The 25268-nt window shown below is 39.2% G+C and overlaps 1 protein-coding gene across 9 annotated transcripts in view; it reads right to left on the reverse strand.

Moving 5' to 3' along the window:
- Positions 1-25268, reverse strand: part of NMU (neuromedin U) — a 195331-nt gene that overhangs the window by 24225 nt on the left and 145838 nt on the right. For 7 of the 9 annotated variants that reach the window (XR_004298858.1, XR_004298857.1, XR_004298856.1 and 4 more), the window contains exon 1: positions 4938-5158. The exons of the other annotated variants lie outside the window; for them this stretch is intronic. Coding sequence is in view for 4 of the 7 variants with exons in the window: in XM_032400408.1 (XP_032256299.1) it covers positions 4938-5046 (109 nt within the window). In the remaining 3 variants the exon portion in view is untranslated. Of the gene's footprint in view, positions 1-4937; positions 5159-25268 lie in introns of those variants that run through there. 9 annotated transcript variants of the gene reach the window in all.

The raw sequence follows: 25268 nt of genomic DNA on the forward strand, positions 1-25268 counted from the left end.
CCCCAACACAGACTGATTTCAAACTAGGTCTGGCAGACTCCAAATCCTGACAGATTTTTTTCCTAATGTTGCCACTTTTCAGTCAAGTCTTACCTTGAGTTCACACAAATTTATACTATTATTTAAGTTCTAATAATATTAGTGGTTATCAGCTACATTTTCTGTGGCACCAAGTGTTAGAAGTAACTTACAGGACTCATGTGGTCCATAATAGAGAGATGATTTATCTCAGAACCTAACTGAATCCCCTTTCATAGGACAGCTGTTCAAGGTGGGTAAACTTCTCAATTACATATTTCTCACCATAGCAACGTACAAACGTGTATCTCAAAGTTTCTGTTGTCTGGTGGACATTACTCTGAGCTGATTCTGTTTTCAAGAAGGGATAAATCGGCGCTTTTCAACTTTTCATATAAAGCACCTGGTGGATCTTACTAAATGAGATTCTAACCCAGTCAGTCAGGGAAAAGCCCAAGAGTCTGCACGTCTAGCAAGCTCCCTGATGCTGATGCTGCTGGTCCATGGATAACACTGAATATCCAGAGCGATAGAGTACTGCATTGTAGAAAGAAACCGAGGATGCCTCTTTATTCAACAGAACTAAGCAGCTCCAACAAACATTCTGGGTCTAAGCTTTTCTTTAACAAGTCTGAACGTTTCCTAAAGGGGGATATGAATGTTCTCATGAAAACAGTCTAAAAGGCCATTGGCCCTTTCCTCACAACTTGGACGCGCACAGCTTGTCTACAGTTACTTAGACTAAATAATAGGAAGGTGAGAGGAAGAGGAATGGAGGGCGAGAGCAGGAGTTGACTGAAAAGAACAGAACCAGAGCCAACAACTGATGCAAAGGGGAAAACACAGAGATTTCCTCTCTTTGGATTCAATCTTCACCAGCATGTACTACTGATTTCTCCATTCACTCTACCGCTGTTCTGTTTGGCAGGGTGTTCCCATGTAAAGAATACAATTTTATATTCTTTCTACGCCTGCCTGTCTCCCACCCTCCTACCTCCACACTGCCTCACCAGCAACCATGAGCTTGCCTCCTTCCGTGCCCCCATGCCTGCCTGGGCCACACAGAAATTGCCATTGTATCTAACTTAGTCCCAAGCACTTATATAATCAAAAAGGGGTACTTGGTGGCTCTTACACAACACATGTAAACATAGTCTCAGGGTAAAAAGGTTAGAGGAGCCAACATTTTAAAATGCTTTTAACTTTAGAAACCCACCAATATCCTAGTACCAAAACCAAACCTTAAAGGGAATTATTTTTCTTTCCTTTGTGTATCTGTTAACCCAAGTTGATGTGATCCCCCCCCACCCAAGATACCCTAGACGTGAGCTTTATATTGTGAAATAGCAGTACTAGATACTTTCTCAAATATAATCAGAAACATTGCCCTTATCTTCTAGATCATGAAAACGGCACTGTTTTTGATCAGTTTTGAGATATTTATACTCATGTACTATCTAGTGAAGTGAAACCTTTAGTCTTATATTGTACAGTATAACTAACTAATGCAAATAATATGGGTAGACAACTTTTGTATCTGTAAATACACCATCTGTAAGAGAAAGAAAAAATGACCTTTTTATTGGGGTATAACTGACATGCAACATTATATTAGTTTCAGGTGTACAACATAATGATCCTAAATTTGTATATATTGTGAAATGATCACCACAAAAAGTCTAGTTAACATCCATCACCATACATAGTTACAGATTTTTCCTGTGATGAGAACTTTTAAGATTTACTCTTAGCAGCTTTCAAATATACCATATAGTCACCATGCTATACATTACATGCCCATGGCTTATCTATTTCATAACTGGAAGTTTGTACCTTTTGACTCCCTTTACCCATTTTACACACCCTCACCTCCCACCTCTGTGAACCACCCATCTGTTCTCTGTATTCACATGCTTGGCTTGACTTTGTTTTGTTGGGGTTTTTTGTTTTCGTTTTTGTAGATTCCACATATAAGTCAGATCATATAGTATTTGTCTTTCTCTGAAAAACAGACTTTAAAAGTGGTGCTAATTTTCTTTTCTCATTGCTAGCACTTAAATAGTGTAGGGTTTGAAAGTGAGAAATTGTTCCTGCTGACTGAATTTTAAAAATTATTCAATGAGTAGGGTCTGAGTAGGAAAAAACACTTTTTTTTTTTTTAAGATTTTATTTATTTATCAAAGAGAGAGAGAGCATGAGCAGGGGGAGGCTTCCACACTGAGCAAAGAGCCTGATGCGAGACTCGATCCCAGGACTGTGAGATCACGACCTGAGCTGAAGGCAGACACTTAACCGACTGAGCCACCCAGGTGTCCCGAAAAAAACACTTCTTAATTTAGTCTCGGGCATTTTGATCACTTACCATCACAAGCCAAACCAAGGTCTGTTGCAATTATCCAAAATGTGCCCTCTTTTAGGAAATTTCCTTCTTTATTTTGATAATGTTCTCTGAACAGTAAACCATTTCCATCCACCAAACCTGTGGCTGACTCTTCATCTTCTCATTGCTGTTTCATGTTCTGCTAACTCGTTTTGCCAAGGATGCTCCACTTACTGGCACTGTTTTATTTTCCTCTGGCTTTGCGACATATGTTTTGCTGTTTTTTAGATACATCCAGTTGCATCCTGCATAATGATTAATCTTGGTAGAGTATCTCCCATGTTTGGTTATATATGTCATGCTTCCCCTCCAGTACCATTTTTAGGGACTCAGGACTAGGGAACATCACACTATATGTCTCCCCTCTTCCCTTTCCCCTCACATCTTTAGAGAGATAAGATTAGGTTTTTTTAATATCAAGAGCAGGTCTACAGGGGAAAAAGATACAAAATGGTAGTCTAGGGGTCTCTGTGTAGTGAAAAAGGCATCTTGTCCCTTTGCTTGAGAAATATTGGGGATATATATGAGATGATTGGTCAGCCAGCAAACATGCTCTTTTTTGAAATAAAACCCAAGACTTGTCTTTTTTAGAAAGCAGCCTGAAAATTCCCCCGCCTCCCAAAAAAGCACGTATCTCCAACTGATGCAAATGTCACCGTAAGCATATAACATGTAACATGCTTGGCAAGTACATTTGCTTTACGGAGAAAAAGACACCTTTAAAACTATAATTATCTGCTTCCTTAATAAGGTAGGTAAAGACTGCCATCCTAATTCTACCAATAACAAATTTAAAACAGAAAAATATTAACATTACTTTGCATAAGTTATGCTGTATCTAACTGCTGCCTATGTGATGGAGAAGGTTTAGGTCTGGCTAGCTTCTGACTGCTTAGATTCTATAGCCAAATGACCTCATTTTTCAAGCAGGAGAGCCCCCCCCCCCGCCCCCTTCTCCAATGCCCCAGGAAAGGGGGGGAAAAAAAAACAATGAAAAGACAGCAATAAAAATAAATACATTGGAAAAGAAGACCAGCTTCAGTTTCTCCACCTCTAATTGAGGGCTGGCCTGCATGCTCTGAAAGGTCCCTGCAGTTAGGGATTCAAGTCCCCAGTGTTCTGAATAATGATGAGATGGTCTGCCCACCTCTGCCTCACTGACAGGAGAGCAGAAGGAAGCTAAGAGAAGCTGCTGTGGAGTTGGAAAATTCGTGGTCTTAGCAGGGTATTGGTTGGCCCTGGAGGGGACTCTGGGTTCAGAGGTGGGAGGTAAAGGATGGATCCTCAAGGTATCTGGAAACATAACCTCTAGGGAATAGGGAAGGGATATCCCCATTGGAACATGCTGGGCTCGGCTCTACCTTGTCTTCCAACCTTCAGACATCCCTCCGTGATCTCGCTTTTGCTTTTCCCACTCTCTTCTCTAAGCCAAGCACAGGAAGTCTCTATTTTTTCAAATCACATCCTCCTACACTGGCTTTAGCTGTGGCACGGACTGAAAGCCCGGCTTGCGCACTTGCCCCTCCAACTCTATGATTAAAAAAAAAAAAGTCTCCATTTTTCTTGATCTGGTGCGTCAAAACCTAAAAGGCACAGAGCCCACCATGTCCCCTTCTAAACGGCTAGAATGGGGCCTGTCAGAGTTATCTGGACGGAACAGGCGCTCACTCACTAAAGAAGATGCGCCCTCTCCAAGTTACCTGGCATCAGCAGGTGAAGTATCAAACTCTCGTTTGCTTTAGCCATCAATTCCTCTACTAATTGCAACGAAAGGGAACGCATTTTAATTTTCACTATTTTTTTTAAAAGATAGATTTATTTATTTATTTATTTATTTGACAGAGACACAGCGAGAGAGGGAACACCTTCTCGACCTTCTTCAACAGATAACTGCATTTCCCTAAATGATCTCAGACCTTATGCACCGAGCTGGTGCTGAGAGCTGGGGATGAACGAGTGAGCAGGACAGAGGTGCTTCGACAGAGGTGGAGGCATGCACAGTCGGTGGGGCACAGAAAGCTTTCCCGAGCGGGTGAAGAAGGGGTGTCCCAGGCAGAGGGAGAGGGAGAAGCAGACTCCCCGCCGAGCAGGGAGCCTGATGCGGGGCTCGATCCCAGGAATCTGGGATCATGACCTGAGCCGAAGGCAGACGCTTAACGACTGAGCCACCCAGGCGCCCCTAATTTTCACTATGTTAATTTATGGAAGTTTTCACGGCCACGGGCCAGGGACATCCCGAGTGTGAGGGAGCCCTACAAGTTTCTGCCCACCGCAGGCTGCCCGGGGCCTGGGGATTTCGGCCGGGCAGGGACTGCGCTCCAGCCGGGCCACTCGCGCCTGCGCCGCTCGCCGGTCGTCAAAGGCGAGAAGCTGGGGAGCCCCACAGCACGAGGGGAAGGAGAGAATCAGAAGCCAACAGAAGAGGCGGGAAAGGGAGGGAAGAGAGCGCGGCAGGTGGCCAGGGGAAAGGCGCAAGAAGCGGCGGGCGCGGGGCGGGACGGTGGCGCGGGAGCCCGGGAGGCGCGCGGGGCCCGCTTACCTAGGCAGGTGCCCGCGCAGCCCGCGAGCAGCAGCAGCAGCAGGGGCCGGGACGCGGCGGCCACCTGTCCGGGGGCCCGCGCGGGGCGGCGGTTGGCTGCTCCTGGCATCTCGGCGCTGGCGGGCGGCTCGGGGCTCGGACTCTGCGCTGCCCGGGCCACCACTCCACGCGGGGGGCCTGGCAGTGCCTCTGTGTCCCGGGCGCGCCGCTCGCGGGGCTCCGCGGCCAAGCTGACCTCCCCGCGCGCCGCCAACTTTTAAATCTCGCGTGGGCTGGGGCGGCGCGGTCCCCTCGCGCGTCACCTCGCAGCCCACCGCCCCCGGCCTCCGTCGCGTCACTCGCGACCTGCTGCCCGCCCCCCGGCCCCCCACCCGCAGCGGGATCCGCCCCCGCTCATAGTTCTGACTCAGGGCACCGCGCGTTTTCTTTCTGCCCGCCCTTGGGGCTCTGGGATGAGCAGGGAAACAAAACAGTGCAGGTCCGTTCGCTTCTTGGCAAGGATTTGATTGGGAGCCGAGGAGGATGGCAAACCAGGAGGTCCGGAGAGGCTGGGATCGGGGGTTTTTAAGCTTGGCGGTGGCGACGCTCTCTCGTTTCTCACGTCTGCCTGGGACGCCCCTTCTTCACCCGCTCGGGAAAGCTTTCTGTGCCCCACCGACTGTGCATGCCTCCACCTCTGTCGAAGTACCTCTGTCTTGCTCACTCGTTCATCCCCAGCTCTCAGCACCAGCTCGGTGCATATCAGAGCAGTGGTGTTGTTGGTGTGCCCCAAATTCCCGCAAAGTCTGAGATCATTTAGGGAAATGCAGTTATCTGTTGAAGAAGGTCGAGAAGAAAGGATTGCTGAGATTTGACCACACATACATTTCCAATAGGTCTGGAAGGTCTCTGGCTGTCCTATGGATTTCCAAGTCCAAGGTTACTCTTTTTTCTATGCGTTTCTCCTGCTGTCACTCCCTGGCCGTTGCCTTTTGATTTCTAGGGTGATCGGAGCTCTGCTATCCTCCTCCACACTTTCCTTCACTTCCTGAGTGGAAATGTCCAGGAAGCAGCCTCTTCCAGGAATACTGGCTGATACTGTTTTAATTTCCTTCTACAGAAAGAGGGAAGACTGATCTCATTTGACTTCCTTTCGAAAGGAACACAGAGGAAAGGGTAGAAAGGACGTACATTAACATTTCTTAAGGGACATCTTCCCATGCTATTTAATTTAACACTCATGGCATCTCTGGGATGTAAAAGTATTATGACTCTCATTTGATGATGCTTGGAGATACTAAACTGTCTGCCCAATGATACCAGCCTGTGAGGGAGGCCCCTCTGTGAAGACGTTTCTTTTCTAAGTCGGAGATTTTGATGCATTAGATATGCACTGTACCACCCACTATAGGCAAAGCATGGCCTTAAAGACTAGAACATTTAGTAACAGGAGGAACTTCCCTAAAGAAAATTAGAACTTGGTGAAGGACCCCAAATCCATACTCAAACAGCGGTATTACAAGGCAGGTTGGGATAGTGCTCTGTCAGAAATGGAGTGAGGGGCGCCTGGGTGGCTCAGTTGGTTAAGCGACTGCCTTCGGCTCAGGTCATGATCCCAGGGTCCTGGGATCGAGTCCCACCTCAGGCTCCCCTTGCTCTGCGGTGAGCCTGCTTCTCCCTCTGCCTCTGCCTACTTGTGTTCTCTCTCTCTCTCTGTGTCAAATAAATAAATAAAATCTTTAAAAAAAAAAAAAAAGAAATGGAGTGAGGAAGGCATGTAATCCTGACAGGTAATGTGAAAAAAATAATCACTACCTTTTTTAAGTTCTTTATATTCATGCAGCATGCGAGCAAGTCATGGTTCCGAATCATGGTTCCAAATCAAGTATGGATGAGAGTAGATTTGATTCAAGATTGCTTATGCTTTGATTTATTCCCAAAGTAGTAAAAAGGTAGTGCAAAGGATGTCAGTGGGGGGGGGGGGGCTCTGATTCCCCACTGCCTTCTTTAGGTTTCCTGGAAGTGCACTGAAGGATGTCTAGCCTCAGCAGCCTGTGGGGAGTCTGGTGTCAGTGAGAACAGAGAACCCTGAAAATAGTGGCCTCAATGCTTTTTACACCCCTAGTAGGTCCGCAAAAGGAACAACTCATGCATTACAAGTGTTTTTCTGCATGAACCTGGCAGCTCTGAATGTCCTTGTACATGTCCCTCCGTGCACATGCACAGGAGTTTTCAAAGGTATATACTTAGAAGCAGAGGTATCATGGGAGAAAATCTGGTTAAACTCCACTTTAAATTGTTTTCCAGTATGTTATACCAATTTACACTCCACCAGCAGTGCATGAAATTTCCTTACAAAAAGCTTTGCCAGTCTGGTGGGTGTGGCATCTCATTATGGATTTAATTTACAGTTTCCAGCATTAATGAGGGTGAGTGTCTTTCCACAAATGTATTGGCCATCACTGTTTTCTCTTCAGTGCAATACCTATTTGTTACTTGTCCTCATTGGGTTGTTAGGTTTTTGGGTTTGTTTTTTTTTTTTTATTACCCATTATAAGAATGCTTTCTGGAACTTTTATTGGTTAAATGTTTGGCAAATATCTTCTCCTTATTTATGGCTTATCCTCTACTCTCTGTATATGAGTTATTTTTGAAAAAATGTCTAAGACAAGATGTGCAGACTAATGGTCATGCCGTTGTGTGGCTTGGATGATAAGAGAAGACAGATGGGAGAATGAGGGAAGATAGGCACTTTATTTATCCAGGAGCAAAGACTGGGGATTCCACAATTGACTAAATGAAATGAAGCTGATGCCATAGGTCCCCTTTGTCTGAAGAAGTTAGATCTCAGAATCTCTGCAGGGGAGACTTAACAATTCAGTTACAAACATTCCAATCTGTACCTAGAAGTTCCCATTCATTTAAACGGAGTTATCCTAGCACACTGAGTAGTATAGCATCTAAAACACTCTTACTTACTGTGTTCAAGACTGACAGTTTGACCCTGGGTACCATGCTGATTCCTCTCACCCATTATCTCGTGCATTCTTGATTGCAAATGGGCAACTGAACTTTGCTTTCTGCCTACAACCTGTAAGAATGAAGGTTCAGTTTGATCATGGACCCACAGATTAACAAGACCTGCTAGCCTGTGATAGGGATGTCCAGAAGAGTCGTCATGGAGGGTGTTAGGGAAGGGTTGAATGTCAGACAATGAAAGAGCCAGCAATAGAGACAAATCCAGTGAAGCAGTAGTTGGCAATAGCAAAGTCTAGTAATAGGTAAAGAGACCCAGCTTTAGGAACTGAGAATCGGGGCAAGAGCTAGAAGCTTTATAAGCTCTAGGCAAGATAGTCATGCAATCCTTCAAGTATTAATTGAGCACCTCCTAGGCTCCCTTTTAGAAGCTTGGGATCCAGCAGTGACCAAATCAGTTAAAGTCTCTGCCTTTATGAAGTTGACAGATTTCCAAGGAGATAAAGATAATAATATGACAAAACAAAACAATTTCAGATAGTAGTAAATACTATAAAGAAATTAAAACAGGATAATGCAATAATAGGTGACTGGGAATTGAGGGAAAGATACTTGAGACAGGTTTATTTAGCCTTGCTTCTCTGAGGAGATGCTATGGGAGGCCTTAAAGATGAGAAGAAACCAGTCATGGGAAGAATTGTGAAAGAAGAGCCCCAGGTGAAGGGAGCATCAGGTACAAAGGCCCTGAGGCAGAAACAAGCCAGAGAGGTTAAAGAAGTAGGAGTAACTGGCACAGAGTGAGTGGGGTGTGGGAAGCTGAGGTCAGAGAAGTAGACAGGGTCAGATCCTGATCACTGAAGACTCTTGGAGCCCATAGCAAGGAGTTTGAATTTTTCTCTAAGTAAAATAGAAAGCCTTTAGAGGATTTTGAGTAACGAAGTGAGGTGATGTGATTTTACATTTGAAAAAGATCACTCTAGCTTCAATGGTGAGCAGGTTCTTGAGGACCGTAGTAAATGCAGGCAGGGTGACCAGGTGGGAGGACATTGCAGAAGTCCACAGCAGAGCCATAAAAAGGGATGAAGGACTGATACTTGCTACAACCTGGATGAACCTTGAAAATGTTTTGCTAAGTCAAAGAAGCCAGTCACAAAAGGCTACATATTGTATGAGGCAAGAAAAAAGATGAGTGGTTTCCAGGGCCTGGGGAGAGACAGGAGTGGTAGCTAATAAGTAAGGGGGGGTTCCTTTCAGGGTGATGAAAATGTTCTGGAATTAGACAACAGTGACGGCTTTACAATCTTGTAAATACTAAAAACCATTGAATTCCATACCTTAAGAGGATACATTTTATGGTATGTGAATTATACCTCAATTTTCGAAGAAGAAAGAAGTGCAGGTCAGATATGATGACGGTGACCTGTTGGACTAGATGGTGGCAGTCTTTGCTAAAAATTTAGCACAGGGAAATTTTACCTGTTTTTGGCATGAAATATCCAAAATTCGCTATTTAATTCCTGGATGTTCTTGGCAACTATAAGATCCTCCTCTCCCACTTGGTGAAGACATTAACCTAAGCCATGTTTGCATCAATGACTATGCTATAGGCACTAGCTTTGATTTTTTTTCAGGTCAGGAAATACTTCATTCCCCCCAGATAGAGAACCTTTGTCTTTATGGTCACTTTGATATAACTGTTAACTATGAATATCGTCATTATCTAAAACATGGAAAGTGGATACTATTTGTGAAATAATGATAACTTGAATGCTTTATAGGATGTTCATTCATTCATTCATTCATTCAGTGAGCATTTATTAAGCCAGTGTCAGCTGTAAGAGTTTACACTCACAAAATGCTGAAAAGTCTGTGTCCTGTTTTGTCTTCTCTAAGACCACCTGTCATCCATCTTCTTTACTTCCTGTTACTTACCGCCTATACTCATGTAGGATGAATCTTTTAGAAATACCAACCTAATATCAAATTTAAAATGTAGAGAAAAGTTTTTGCTTAAGAATTTCTAATATCTAAGAGTCAAAGCTCTATGGAGGTTATGGAAGTTGACAGGCAAAAATTCCCAGAGCACCTGGCTGACTCAGTTGGTAGAGCATGTGACTCTTTTTTTTTTAAAGATTTCATTTATGTATTTGACACAGAGAGAGCACAAGTAAGGAGAGCGGCAGGCAGAGGGAGAGGGAGAAGCAGACTCCCTGCTGAGCAGGGAGCCCGATGCGGGGCTCGATCCCAGAACCCTGGGATCATGACCTGAGCCGAAGGCAGCAGCTTAACCAACTGAGCCACCCAGACGCCCCGAGCATGTGACTCTTGATCTCAGGTTGGTGAGTTCAAGCCCCGTTTTGGGCGTTAGAGCTTACTTAAAAATAAATAAATAAAAATTTTTAAAAAGTAAATAAATAAGGGAACCTGGGTGGCTCAGTCGGTTAGGCATCTGACTCTTGATTTCAGCGCAGGTCTCAATCTCTGGGTCATGAGTTCGGGCCCTGCATTGGGCTCCACACTGGGCATATAGCCCACTTAAAAGAAAAAGAAAAAAGTAAATAGATAGTTTACTAAAATTTTTTTAAATTAATAAATAAAACAGCCAATGACTCCAAAGACCCAATTTAGCCTGTGGTCTTCAAGCAGGATTCAGGGTAGAAGCCAGTTGTGGAGCTACAGAGCTGAGGCTCAAGAGGAGATGGTCATTTGCAGCAGGAAAATGGATCTATTTGGTTCAGAAGATGGGTATTTATTATTTAGTGACAAGGATACCTTTCAGCTCTCTCCACAAACATCTTTGGCATCTGGATGAAATTCCCATTTTATAACTGAGTTTGCCTTCTCTTTGAGCACTAATATTGAATAAGTTTTATGGTAACTCCGATAATCCTAATTATTCCTTTTCCCATCATCTCTTCAAACTATGTAGATATCAACCTCTCTGCTTCCAGGAAAATCTCTTGACTCAGAAGGACTTTTGGATAGACCATATTGTACTGAGAAATCACTCCAGGAGAAACTCCTCTAGAAGACAACAGAAGAACAATGAATACAAAAAAATGGAGGACCGACCAGAGACCAAATATATCTACATTTCTTAAGACTTTCTGTTGTAGGATAATTAACTGCCTTGATAATGACACAGCAGCTCACATAATTGTAAGAAATACAACATCTTTTACAAGAGAAGGAAGCTTTTTAAAATCTTCTCTAATTACTTGATAAAATTAATTTAATTTTTTGATAAAATTCATTTTAAACAGTTTCAGAAAAAGTAAGCAACCTTATTATAAGTCCTTCCCCTTAAAGGTGTTTTCCAAAGCACATAGTGACTGATACGGACTTACGGCCAATAAGAAATATTTGTATGTCCAAGAGACATTCTTGCTAATGTTTGGGGGTTTTATTATTTTAAAAATGCTTTTGTTTTTGTTTTTGTTTTTTGCAAAAGGAACTAGGTTTCATCTCTTCAACCTCTTGAGATCAGGAGGCAGTGTGGGTGGAAATATTGTCTATGAATTCTCCCAGCACAGTCCAGGGAAGGTTAACATGCAGACTGCAAGCAGCCCAGGTTTATCTCAAAGACTTTAGAGATAAATTCCTTCCGAGAAAAGTAATAAGAGAATTTTTTAAAAAGCAAAAGTCAATAACTTTTTGCAGTTACATCAATGCCCACAGGGCTAGATTTTTCACATGATAGATGTTCTGAGGGCAAAGCCATTACAGAAAAGCAGCTAATTTGTCACTGCTAATTTGAAACATGATGATAAAAAAATTTCAATCAGTTGAAGGCAGAATCTCTTCTTTGTTCCTTAAATTGCAATTAAAATATTAATACATACTAATGAGAGATTTATTAGATTTTCTTGACGTATTTATGAATCACACCAGGGCAAAGCTGGCAAAAAAACAAACACTTCCAGACGTATGAGGCTTTACAAAAACAGAACCGACAAATAAATGATAGCTATAAAAATAAAAGGGCAGATAAAATAAACTTTATTATTTCTACACAGTAAACTGTAAAACCATTTTTTAATCACTAGATGGTTTTCAATCTATTTAAAAATGAATTAAAATGTTATTATATTTTCTTTTTCTTTTTTTTTTTTTTTAAATATTTTATTTATTTATTTGACAGAGAGAGAGAGAACACAAGCAGGGGGAGCAGCAGGCAGAGGGAGAGGGAAAGCAGGCTCCCTGCTGAGCAGAGAGCCCGATGCGGGGCTTGATCCCAGGACCCTGGGACCATGACCTGAGCCGAAGGCAGACGCGCTTAACCAACTGAGCCACCCAGGCGCCCCTAAAATGTTATTATATTTTCTAAAGATACCTGGTACTTATGAAAAAATACATCATTTCCTTACATAGACATGTTCAAATAAAAAATCTTATTGCTTGTCAAAGGTAACTGAAAGAAAGAACAAGAAGAAAATGGTATAATTTGATCTTTCTAAAAAGTGTTAAAATAATCAAAAGAGACCTGGAGTAAGTTTCTGAATATAAAAATAAGTGACATTTCAGTTAGTCTCATAAAAGGAGTTATCACTACTCATTTTTATCTTTAGTGTCTCAAATAATTTTAGCTCTGATTTTTTAAGTGGACCATGCAAATATGAAATGCTGCCAGTTGTATATATGTATGTCATACTGCTCTAAATTAAATACTAGTTGATATTATTTTAAGAAGTTTCTGAAAAGAATAAAATCAGCCAACACCGCATCTTTGTTCATTTGTAATCAAATCCCTTTCGCTCAAAAATGAATCACAGGTCCTTTTCCTATGTTTTCACCCATTAGTATGATTTCAGATATAAGCTACTTTCAATCTTACTGAGTTTCAACCCTAAGAGTTTTTAAACAGCTGAAGGGAAAAAGCAGAAATAGACAAGATAATGTATTTACTTCTTAGAGAAAACTGCAAAATAAAGTGAAAGCAATCACTGCCTTAACTGAGTAGGTTTCTAAGCAGGTCACCCTGGTATTCTCTGTCATGACATCTATATGTTTAATGTCTATTGCTCCAATTGCCAACAGTTGATTTGTGGCAATTGTCATTGGTCAATCAAAATCAACCCGAACTTCTTTTTCTCACCCTTCTATCTATTTGTACTTTCATTCTCTTAAAAATATATCAAGGGAATTGCCTCCAACTCCTGACCTATCCCACCACATCATCAATTCTATACTGGACAAAACATTGGAGGTGGATAAGATGCTGTCTAATTGATAAGTCTTCCTTCTCTGATCACTTGATAATAAATATCATACTTCTTCCTCTCAGCACTTCCTACCTCCTTTACACAGCTTGGCTGTTTCTCCTTAGCACTTACTACCATACTACCACCTGGACCATACTAGATAACTGGGTCAATATAGTTGTTGTTTTGTTTATTATCAGTCTCCCATTATGGGAGAGAGAACTCCAAGTCAGGATTTTAATCTCCTTTATTGTTTTAAAAAGACTTTAGGGACACCTGGGTGTCTCGGGTAAGCATCCGACTCTTTTTTTTTTTCTTTTTAAAGATTTTATTTATTTATTTGACAGAGCGAGAGACAGCGAGAGAGGGAACACAAGCAGGGGGAGTGGGAGACGGAGAAGCAGGCTTCCCGCCGAGCAGGGAGCCCGATGCGGGACTCGATCCCAGGACCCTGGGATCATGACCTGAGCCGAAGGCAGATGCTTAACGATTGAGCCACCCAGGTGCCCCAGCATCTGATTCTTGATCTCAGTTCAGGTCTAATCTGAGGGTCATGAGTTTAAGCTCCATGTTGGGCATGGAGCTTACTTGAAAAAAAAAAAAAAAGACACGCTTATTTTATATTCACTTTTGTATTGTTCTATTGTCTCTAGTTCTTGGTGTTAAGAGTGCTTGGCACATAGTGGGCACTAAAAATATATATATAAATGAATAAGGAAAAGAATCTAATTTATAAAACTTTTATTTATAATATTATACAATCTTTAAGCATATATCTGCTCTATAAATGGTGATACACCCTTAAATCATCTGGGAATAATGAAGAGGTCTTTCACTGTGTAAAACATCGCTTAGAATCTTCCTGGGTTCTATTTCCTATTCTGTTTGGGAGACTTCAGAACCTGGATTTTTTTTTTTAAGTCAATAAACATATGGTAGAAAATAAAAATAAATGTAGAGATCTCGTGTGGCACTGGGATTATCTAACCAGGAGAGCAAGAATTCTTGGAGGCAGTATGACCTCAGGATTGAGAACCAGAGCAGTGGAGCTGGACAAACTGGCTTTGAGTCATGGCTACACCACCTGCTAGCTGGAAGACCTGGGATGATAACTGACCTTTGGAAGGTCCAGTTTTTACTATTCATAAGAGTGTATAATTTTTTGCCCGCACAACATCCCTTCCTTTAGGAGACCAGCCCTTCCCTCTTCTGTAAGAACCTCATACCATTCAAGGGGCAATCGCTGGATTGGCACAGGGGCTATGGCAAAGGCTCTCTTTTTCTCTGGGAGTCTGACATATAAGGACCATGGAGCTACATGAAGACAGGCTGTCTTAGAATGATACCAAGTTGTGATGAGAAATGGAGAGAGAAAAAAAGAGAGAAGAGATCGAAAATTGTTATATGTGCTGACATTCAGTCATGCCTGAAGACAAGTTCATCCTTTGCAGTTCAGAATGAGGCAAATCGAAATTTTCCATTTTATTTAAGTTGGGTTTCTAAAAATTTCAATAGTGACTGGCACAAAATAAGTGTACCATAAGTTTTACTGTGTTGGTGATGATAAACAGAGGAGGAAGAGACATCTTCGAAGAGAAGAGAGGGTTTTGAAAACTTCTAAAGTTTTGCTCCATTTTAAAAAAATTTCACAATGAGGGGTGGCAATGTCGAGAATAGGAAGAACAGACATTAAAAAAAGGAGAATTTGTTTTCTTCCATGAAACTTTCAAGACCTAGACCCACCAATTCTTCAGGAATGCAGAAGAAGGAGATGGGACAAACTACTACAATGGTCTTTTACCATCCAGACTTCTCAATAAACACACGACTCAGGCCCCATAATTTTTTTAAACTTCCTATTTTGAAATAATTATAGATTCACATGAAGGTTTTATGAAAAAGTATACAGACAGGTCCTATGTGTCCTTTATTTAGTTTTCCCCAAAGGCAACATCTTGCATAACTATAGGACAATATTAAAATCAGGAAAGTGACATTAATACTGTCCTTAGGACTTATTTAAATATTCCCAGTTTTACATGTACTCGTGTGTGTGTGTTTGTAGTTTATGCAATTTTATCAAATGCATAAATTCTTTTAAGATTTTATTTATTTATTTGACAGAGAGAGACACAGCGAGAGAGGGAACACAAGCAGGGGGAGTGGGGGAGGGAGAGGCTTCCCGTGGAGTAGGAAGCCCCGATGTGGGACTCGATCCCAAGACCCTAGGATCATGACCTGAGCCAAAGGCAGACGCTCAGCGACTGAGCCACCCAGACGCCCCTCAAATGCATAAATTCTTATAACCACCACCAGAATCAAGACAGGACAATTCCATCACCACAAGGCTCCCTATACTACCATTGTATAGTCAAACCCAGCCCCCCGCCCGTCCTCATTCTTAATCCTAGCAACCATTTGCTCTCGCTCTGTATTGTTATTTTAAACATGGTATGTAAGTGGAATCGAATAGTATGTTACCTTTGGAGAATAGCTTTTTAAAAACTAAATAATTCTCCTGAGATCCTTCCAAGTTGTATCATTAGTTTGCTCCTTTTATTATATTCTATTTAACCATTCAACTGTTGAAAGGCATCCAGTTTTTGATTATTCTGAATAAAGCTGCTATGAACATTTATGTACAGGTTTTTGTGTTGACATAACTTTTCACTTCTCTGGGATAAATGCCCAAGAATGCAGTTGCTGGGTCATATGGTAACTGCTTATTTGAGTTTTGTAAGAGATTGACAAACTATTTTCTAGAATGGCTGTACCATATTACTTCCCCATCAGCAGAGCGTGATACAGTTTCTCTGTATCCTTTCTAGCATTTGGTGTTATCATTATGTTTTATTTTAGCTATTCTGATGGTGAATAGTGATATCTTCTTGTGGTTTTAATGTGCAATTCCCTAAGAGCTTTTGATGTTGGGTATCTTTTCATTTGCCTATTTGCCATCTGTATGTCCTCTTCAATGAAATGTATGTTCATGTCTTTTGCCTGTTTTCTAATAAATTTTTTTACTGTTGGGTTGTAAGTATTTTTTATATATTCGAGATACAGGGTCTTATGTGGAATATGTGATTCACAAATATTTTCTTTCAGTCTGTAGCTTGGCTTCTCAGCTTCTTCACAAGATCCTTCACAGAGCATAAGTTTTAATTAAAAAAAAAATTTAAGTAAACTCTACACCACAGGTGGGGCTAAACTCACAACCCCGAGATCAAGAGTTGCATGCTCCACTGACTATCCCAGCCAGCTGCCCCACAAAAGTTTTAATTTTGATGAGGTCCAATTTATCACATTTTTTCCTTTTATGGATCATGCTTTTGGTGTCACATATGGAAGAAAGTTTTTCACCTACTCTAGGTTCTGAATGTTTTCTCCTATGTTTTTTCCTAAAAGTTTTGTAGTTTTATGTTTTATATTTAAGTCTGTGATTAATTGTAAGTTAAATTTTACATAAGGTATAAGGTTTAACTCAAGGTTTTGTCCAATTTCATGGACGGATGGATGTTCAATTGCTCCTGCACCATTTTTTGAAAAGGCTCTCATAAACTTTTTTTTTTTTAATTTTTAAAAAGATTTTATTTACTTGTTTGAGATAGAGAAAGTGAGCATGAGCTTGGGAGGAGGGAGACAGAGGGAGAGGGAGACGCAGACTCCCAGCTGAGCATAGCCCGATACTGGGATCATGACCTGAGCTGAAGGAAGATGCTTAACCGACTGAGCCACCCAGGCGCCCAGCTCTTGTAAACTTTTAAAAACATTAAGTTACCTATGAATGTGTTTTCATCCTTTTAGTATTATTTTCAAAGCTACTTAGAAAGTAGGATAACCACTTTTATTCAAAAGTCACTTTCGGATAATCTTGTTTGTGTTGATTTGATTTTACTGTAGCCTCTGAAAGTCATTTTTGTTGACAGATCAATTGCATCTCATTACATTTCAGGAAAAGGAACAGCAGTGGCCCAGTCCCTCCCCCCACCCTCGCCCCACAGGAGCACACTTAGAAAAGCGATGACCTTTTCCAAACCAGGAAAAATTGCTGCTTGTAAAAGTAACACCCAAACCTCAAGGTTCCCATCATTTAACATAGTTTCTTCTTCCTCAGCAAAACCTGGCATTTACATGGGGAGTTAATGAAATTGCAGAAAGATCAATGCTTCAAGTGCTACACGGAAATTATTTTCAAAAAGCCCATGTATGGAGTAAGTCAGCTTACAGTAAGAGATCAAGACATATGCTGGGACATGACTTCATTTTCAAGAAAACAGACTCAGTTGAGAACCTGAAAATGTCAAAGGAAAGACCTGTACGTTCATTCCTTCTATTGGAAAGTGAATATGGGCCTGTGTATGGAATAATTCAGTATCTTTTCCCCTGACACTAACACAAAGACCTTTGCAATCCTCAGGAAAATTTCAGCAGGTGTGTACACCCTAGAGAAAGAAATGAATCCCTCAGAAGACAGGTGATGGTACATGATACTGCTGCACACAAGTATATCCTTTCCCTAATTACCTCTTAGATATGACCATGATGGAGTAGCATCTGATAGCGGCCTGGAGCTCCAAATTCAATATGGTTGCATTACTAAGATTTTTTTTTTTTTACAAGTTAGCATTTAGTACCCATTTATTATTTACCATTCAGACTTCAGCAAAACTTGTTTTATAGAGGAAAGGGGATGAAAAGAGTACTGAGCGTTCACTAAAATTCTCTATGTCAACCAGATTTCCTTTAGAGAAGGCCACATCTGTGCGTGTGGGCTAGCAAATCAACGTCAGCTTTGCACTATAAGTCTATTAATAAATCCATCATTGGACTTTGATGGGTGTTTAGATTCTTTCTCAAAAAACGTTTTTGCATTTCTAGAAGTAACATTTTTATATTTCCAAATTACATGTGATTTCAATTAAGGCCAGTCCTTACAGAATAAATGCACTACTGAAATTATCCCTTTATAATTATAATCATTTTTTATCTTTGAGAATGATTACAATCTCTTGTCAAGCACATTGCTCTAATCAAGTGTATAGGTACATATAGAGGATTATCTCTACTTTTTAAAAAAAAAATTAAAAGTATTTGTTTTACATGGGTTGAATAGTAATTTCAGTTAGAGTCTCCAGCCAGAATTTGATACACATATAATGTCCAAAAAACCTTTAATTCCAACAGTTAAACTCATTGTATTCATTGCTTATTAATTTGATAAATGTCTGGGTGAGAGCAAATTTATGGTACTATAGATAAGAAGAATGCATTAAATGGAATTAATATTAAAACCTATAATCACTTGTCAAATCTCAAAAATTTATATTCCCATCTTGTAATGCAACCAAAGTTATAAGTTAAAAATTGTGTTTTATACATATTTTGATTTATTACACATGAAAGTATAATTATAAAACATGACTAATTCTAATGTGAAATAATAAAGTTATGGTTAATTAAAATATTGATAGTTGAGGGGCGCCTGGGTGGCTCAGTCGTTAAGCGTCTGCCTTCGGCTCAGGTCATGATCCCAGGGTCCTGGGATCGAGTCCCGCATCGGGCTCCCTGCTCGGCGGGAAGCCTGCTTCTCCTTCTCCCACACCCCTGCTTGTGTTCCTGCTCTCACTGTGTCTCTCTCTGTCAAATAAATAAATAAAATCTTAAAAAAAAAAAAAAATATTGATAGTTGAAGTTTAAGGATTGAAGGACTAAAAGTGAAGTGAGCTTGGATAGAGCTTTTTTTTCTTATTATGTAAATTTTTTAAAATTTTATTTTATTATGTTATGTTAATCACCATACAGTACACCATTAGTTTTTGATGTAGTGTTCCATGATTCATTGTTTGCTTATAACACCCAGTGCTCCATTCAGTACGTGCCCTCTTCAATACCCATCACCAGGCTAACCCATCCCCCAACTCCCTCCCCTCTAGAACCTTCAGTTTGTTTCTCAGAGTCCATAGTCTGTCATGGTTCATCTCCCCCTCCGATTCCCCCCCTTCATTCTTCCCTTCCTACTATCTTCTTCTTTTTTTTTTTAACATATAATGTATTATTTGTTTCAGAGGTACAGGTCTGTGATTCTTACCCATTACTAAGATTTATAGCTACAAATTTGACCATTTCCTCAGGAATATACGCCTGTGGAAGGAATAATAATAATAATAATAATAGATACTGTATTTTACATATATCATTTCACAGAAGAAGAGGTAGTTGCATAAAAAGATAGAAAGAAATAAACCACAATGGTAATTATGGTTGTTTTTATTTTATTTTCTCTCATTTTCATATATTGCACAATGTGGTTAAATTACTTTTCTAATTAGAAGTACATGTTCATATTATAAGATCATCAAGCTACATACCCTGAGCACTTTGGGTTTTTTTTTTAAAGATTTTATTTATTTATTTGACAGAGAGAGAGAGAGAGAGCACACGCAGGGGGAGCAGCAGGCAGAAGGAGAGGGAGAAGCAGGCTCCCCGCTGAGCAGAAAGCCCACCCCGTGGGGCTCCACCTCAGGGTCCTGGGATCACGACCCTAGGGGAAGGCAGACACTTAACCAACTGAGCCACCCAGGCACCCCTATGCTGAACACTTTGAATTTTATTATATGTAATTTCCCAAAAAAGGTACTAAAAATAGAGTAAATGAAATGTATGTGCAAAACACACTACCAATAAATTAATTTTGTTATATTTCTTTTTCTTTTTAAGATTTTATTTTTAAGTAATCTCTATACCCAATGTGGGGCTTGAACTTATAACTCTGAGATCAAGAGTCTCATGCTGTGCTCACTTCGGCAGCACATATACTAAAACAAGAGTCTCATGCTCCAGCCAGGCACCCCTTGTTATTTTTCTTGCATAAAAAAAAAAAAAAAAAAGACTTGAGAAACATACCAATTAAAGGTAATGTGTGGAATTTGTTTAATACTAATTTTAAAAAATCACGTATATATAAATAAACAATTGGGGATTCAAAACTGGATATTTGGTAGTATTAAGGAATTATTGTTATACTTTTAATGAATATATAATTTGCATACAACAAAACACACAGATCTAAAGTGCTCAGTATGTCATGCTTTAACAATTGTATCCCCTTTAACAATTTGGATATCTACCACCCAAAACAAGATGTAGATGTAGAGCATTCTCATCACTGCAGAAAGTTCTCTTATGTTCCTTTCCAGTCAATAGTCCCCCAGTCTTACCTCAGGGCAACCAATTTCTGGCTCCTAATACCATTGACTAATTTTGCCTATGCTTAAACTTCATGTAAAAGGAATCATACATGAATATACTCTTCTACATCTGGCTTCTTTTACATATCATTACATTTACCCATTCAGAGTGTACAGTTGAATGACTTTCAGTAAATTTACCCAGATGATCAATTATATAATCTAGTTTTAGAATACTTTAGAATTTTTTTTAATTTAATTTAATTTTATTATGTTATGTTAGTCACCATACAGTACATCATTAGTTTTTGATGTAGTGTTCCATGACTCATTGTTTTCGTATAACACTCAGTGCTCCATGCAATATGTGCCCTCCTTAATATCCATCACCGGCCTAACCCATCCCCCCATGCCCCTCCCCTCTAAAACCCTCAGTTTGTTACTCAGAGTCCATAGTCTCTCATGGTTCATCTCCCTCTCCGATTTCCCCCCCTTCATTTTTCCCTTCCTTCTGCTAATGTCCTCCATGCTATTCCTTATGTTCCACAAATAAGTGAAACCATATGATAATTGACTTTCTCTGCTTGACTGATTTCACTTAGCATAATCTCCTCCAGTCCCATCCATGTTGACGTAAAAGTTGGGTATTCATTCTTTCTGATGGCTGAGTAATATTCCATTGTATATATGGACCACATCTTTATCCATTCATCTGTTGAAGGGCATCTTGGCTCTTTCCACAGTTTGGCTATTGCGGACACTGCTGCTCATCTCAATAAGATCCTTCATGTTCATTTTTGAGTAATTCCCAAACCCACACCCAAGCCAGGCAACTCTTAATGTATTTTCTGTCTTCACACATTTGCCTTTTCTGGAAAATCCGTGTAAACTGAATCCTACAATATGTGGCCCTTTGTGTCTGGCTTCTTTCCCTTATCACAGTATTTTTGAGTTTCATTAATATTGTAGCATAGATCTGTACCTCATTCCCTTTTATCGGCTAAATAATAGTCCACTGTGTGGACATACTTTAATTTGTTTATTCATTCATTTTTTCAATCCATTCATTTGTTGATGAGCATTTTGGGTTGTTTCTGTTTTTTGACTAGCATGAAAAATGCTGCTATGAATACTCATATGTAAGTCTTTGTTTTCACATATGTTTTGATTTATCTTGGGTAGAGAAGTAAAAGATGAAAATACTGGCTCATATGGTACATTTATGTTTAACTTTTTAAGAAACAAACTATTTTCCAAAGTGGTTACATAATTTTACATTCCCACCAGCAATGTATGAGGGTTTTAGTTTCTTCATATCCTTGCCAACATTTGTTATTGTCTTTTTGATTACAGCCTTTCTAGTGGGCACTTTGATTATCCCAGGAGCATGGAAAACTCCTTAAAGACACTGTAATCAAATTTTATTAAATCAGTATTATTTTCAATCTCTTAAGGAGAATAAATAACTTGCCCAGGTAATAGATGTAAAAACAAGAAAGAAACATTATCTTTGGATATAGACTTCTAATGTATTATTTTTGTTCTCATTTGTTAGAAATTAGTTTTTATATTTATTAGTTATACCACAACTGCCAACTATTAACATTCTCATCTATAATGGTTGCCATTTTTAAAAACCACAGTAAGGACACTCCAGAAAGGACATCATCTAGACCCAGTCACACAAGATAACTGATCATTTTTTTTATGTCAGAGGACAGTCCAGAGAAAATAGTTCATTCTAAGTATCTTCTCTCAGAATTATTAACATTCTCTTGGGACAGAGAAGGGTCCCATTGCCTGTCAGTAGCTTTGATAGCCAGATTTTCATTTCCAGGTACACATAGTACTCATTTAAAACTTATAAAGATATCAAGTGGATAAAGTCTCTTTTCTTCCCAAGGCTTGATTGATTATTTAATCTGTGACTTTCTACTTGTGAGGATATGATTTCGTGAGAGTCATTTTAATTCCCTAAGTCTGAAATAGAATTGAAGTGTTGCTTTTTTTTTTGTTACTAATTGCAAAATCTTGAAATTAGTTTGACTCATTTCTGAATCTTATATACCAAAAATGATACACTCCAGGCAACCTGAATTATTTAACTCTATCCTGTACAACTCTAGATTTATGAACTGTACTTAAGCTCAGCTTAAGTTTACATTTACATTATGATAAATGTAAATGGCCCTAGACAGTCCCCAGATCCTGTATCTCCTTAAATGAAAGATTCTTAAACAACACAAAAGTACCTGAAATTACATACCTGTCATGCATTATATTAAAAATAACAACATTAGTGAAATGTCTATTTCCAGATGCCTTTTTTGTACAAGAAATACAAGTAACTTAAAAGTGAAATTTTAGGTTTTTAAAGGTTTGTTTTATGAATAAGCTTTCTGCAAATTTAAGTATTTAAATTTCCCTTGTTGTGGTAGCAATTATCTAAAAATTATTTACTATTTTTCCTCCATCTCTTGGTGGAAAATTTTAAGTTCAAATTATTGAATTACTACATGTCAATGACTATTCTTTTCAAAACTTTCCATACATTTTTTTTTTAAATAGAGACCTTCAAAAGCACTTTCTTTTCATGGTATCAAAAGTTTCAGATGGGGCACCTGGGTGGCTCAGTTGGCTAAGTGTCTGACTCGTGGTTTCAGCTCAGGTCATGATCTCAGGGTCATGAGATCAAGCCCCACGTTGGGCTCTGTGCCTGGAGCCTGCTTAAGATTCTCTCTCCCTCTCTTTCTCCCCCCCCCCCCCCGGCTCACATGTACTCGCTCTCTCAAAATAAAATAAAATGAAAAAAAATAAAACATTTTAAAAAGTCCTAGTTAAGTCTTACATTTTATTTTCATATTTGGATGTTTCTCATGGATGTATCATTCCCAAGGCAAGATTCAGCTACATATAAAGAATAAAGCATGCCTCCACATAAATGATTAAGAGATGTTGTATGTGAGGTCGTGAAATAAACCAACAACAGTAATTTTTTTCCAACTGCTTTTTTGAATATTCATTTCTTAAAGCTCTATTTAGACTGTCTCACTACTTTTAAGTGGCAACAGATTAGCTAGTGGATAAGCAACTGGGTTCACTAAACATAGATTGAATTTTGTGAGGGAATTATCTTATCTAGTGAGATTCACAAGTTTGTAGTTTTATAAGATCTCAAGATACATCCTGTGGAATGTCAAGCATCCACAGAGTTACTCTGCACATTTTATAGATGAGCAAAATGAAGTTCAGGGAAGGTAAGTGATTTTCTCAAGTCTGACTCAAACCAGGACAGTCTAACAAAAAAACCTATTTCCTTTCTGCCATATGTGGGGCTTTAAGCACTGACACTGAGCAAACATTCTGGACACAGGTGATATTTGCCCTTTTCAATCCAAGCTTGAGCTATAAAATGAAAATAATGGAAGAGTCCACAAACTCATAACTGCAATTTTAAAATCCAAAAAGCCCCAAGCTAGGTTTCCTAACTCATTTGGCAGTGAAACCTGACGTAAGCAAAATTAATTTGGTAGCAAAACTTGGCCTGAAATGTAAAGACTACTCATAGCTATTTATTTATATCATTTATACCATTTAGTGTGAATTCCCAACACTTTGTAGCATAAATATTTATTTGTTCATTATGGGATTCTTTCCCAGACCAAATGGCAGTTGTTTTGTAATACACTGTAAATATATGGTATTACTTTCCAAAAGTCTAAAAAATTTTGAACTGACCTACATCCAGCTTCAAGGGTTTTAGACAAGGAATTATAGACCTGCATAATGAATAATAATAATAATGATGATAACAATGATAGTAACGGTTAAGTTCTATAGTTTTATCTCACCTTATGGGTTTTTTTTAAAAAGATTTTATTTACTTATTTTTTAAGTCATCTCTACGCCCATCATGGGGCTCGAACTTACAACCCTGAGATCAAGAGTCTCATGCTCTACCGACTGAGCCAGCTGGGTACCCCTCACCTTATGTTTTTTTACAAAATGATTATATATACATATATATATGATTTATATATATGATTGTTATATATATAAGATTACATATATATAATTATATATAGCATTTGTCATCATAATGTGAATACTTCCTAACTTCTTTAAATAGGTTTGCCCTGATTACCTATTTAGAAGGAAGGAAAAACATGACTGAACTCTTGACTTCATGATGTTTTTTGGATAAATGTGTATCTGACATCAAACTGAGTTTTAACTTCTTAAATAGGAAATTGATCAAACAGAAATAGAGAATGCTGTTTTGTATATATGGGTATCTGTGTCTGTGTTTCTTTTTTCTGAGCTTTTCTTAAATCTAAGCCTCTCTGGTGATTTGATTTAAATAGAGATGGCATTAAATTTTTATTTTGTTGTCTAACACAATTAGATTACTGTAATAAATTAAGGACCTTAGTGACCAGTGTTATGAAACAGGATTCCAGCAGATACTAAGAAAATGACAGGGTATAATTCTCATATAAGCATAAAAAATGTTTCTTTGTCTCATAGATTATGGATGATCAGTTGTACATATTTAATCAAGGTATTTCTTTACTCTCTAGAAAATTTTAAATTTAAATCAAGTTTTCAAATATTAGCTGTTGTAAAAAAAAATATTAGCTGTTGTCTAGATCAGTAGTTTTTCAATCTCCTTTTTCCACCTCAGAACACAGTGAGGATACAGCATATTCCCTTCAGTAACAGCAATTCATAAAATAAATTATTATTTATATAACCAGCAATCATTCCCATGCATGGCATCCAGCAGAACCAGACAGTGTATCAGTTTGAGTTTTAATAATCATCCAACACATTTTATATATTTCCTTTTCAATGTTCCAGATGCTTACTTCCTACAGCTTGTACTTTGCTGGCCTTGGTTGCAGGCCTAAGGTGAGGGAAATCTAGAATGGACAATAGAGGAAGTAGGTCATAAATATCAGGTGTAGCCTCGAGACCGTTTGCAGCAG

Source organism: Phoca vitulina, unplaced genomic scaffold (assembly GCF_004348235.1).
Source record: "Phoca vitulina isolate PV1807 unplaced genomic scaffold, GSC_HSeal_1.0 scaffold3, whole genome shotgun sequence".
In the NCBI taxonomy this organism is placed as follows: Eukaryota; Metazoa; Chordata; class Mammalia; order Carnivora; family Phocidae; genus Phoca; species Phoca vitulina.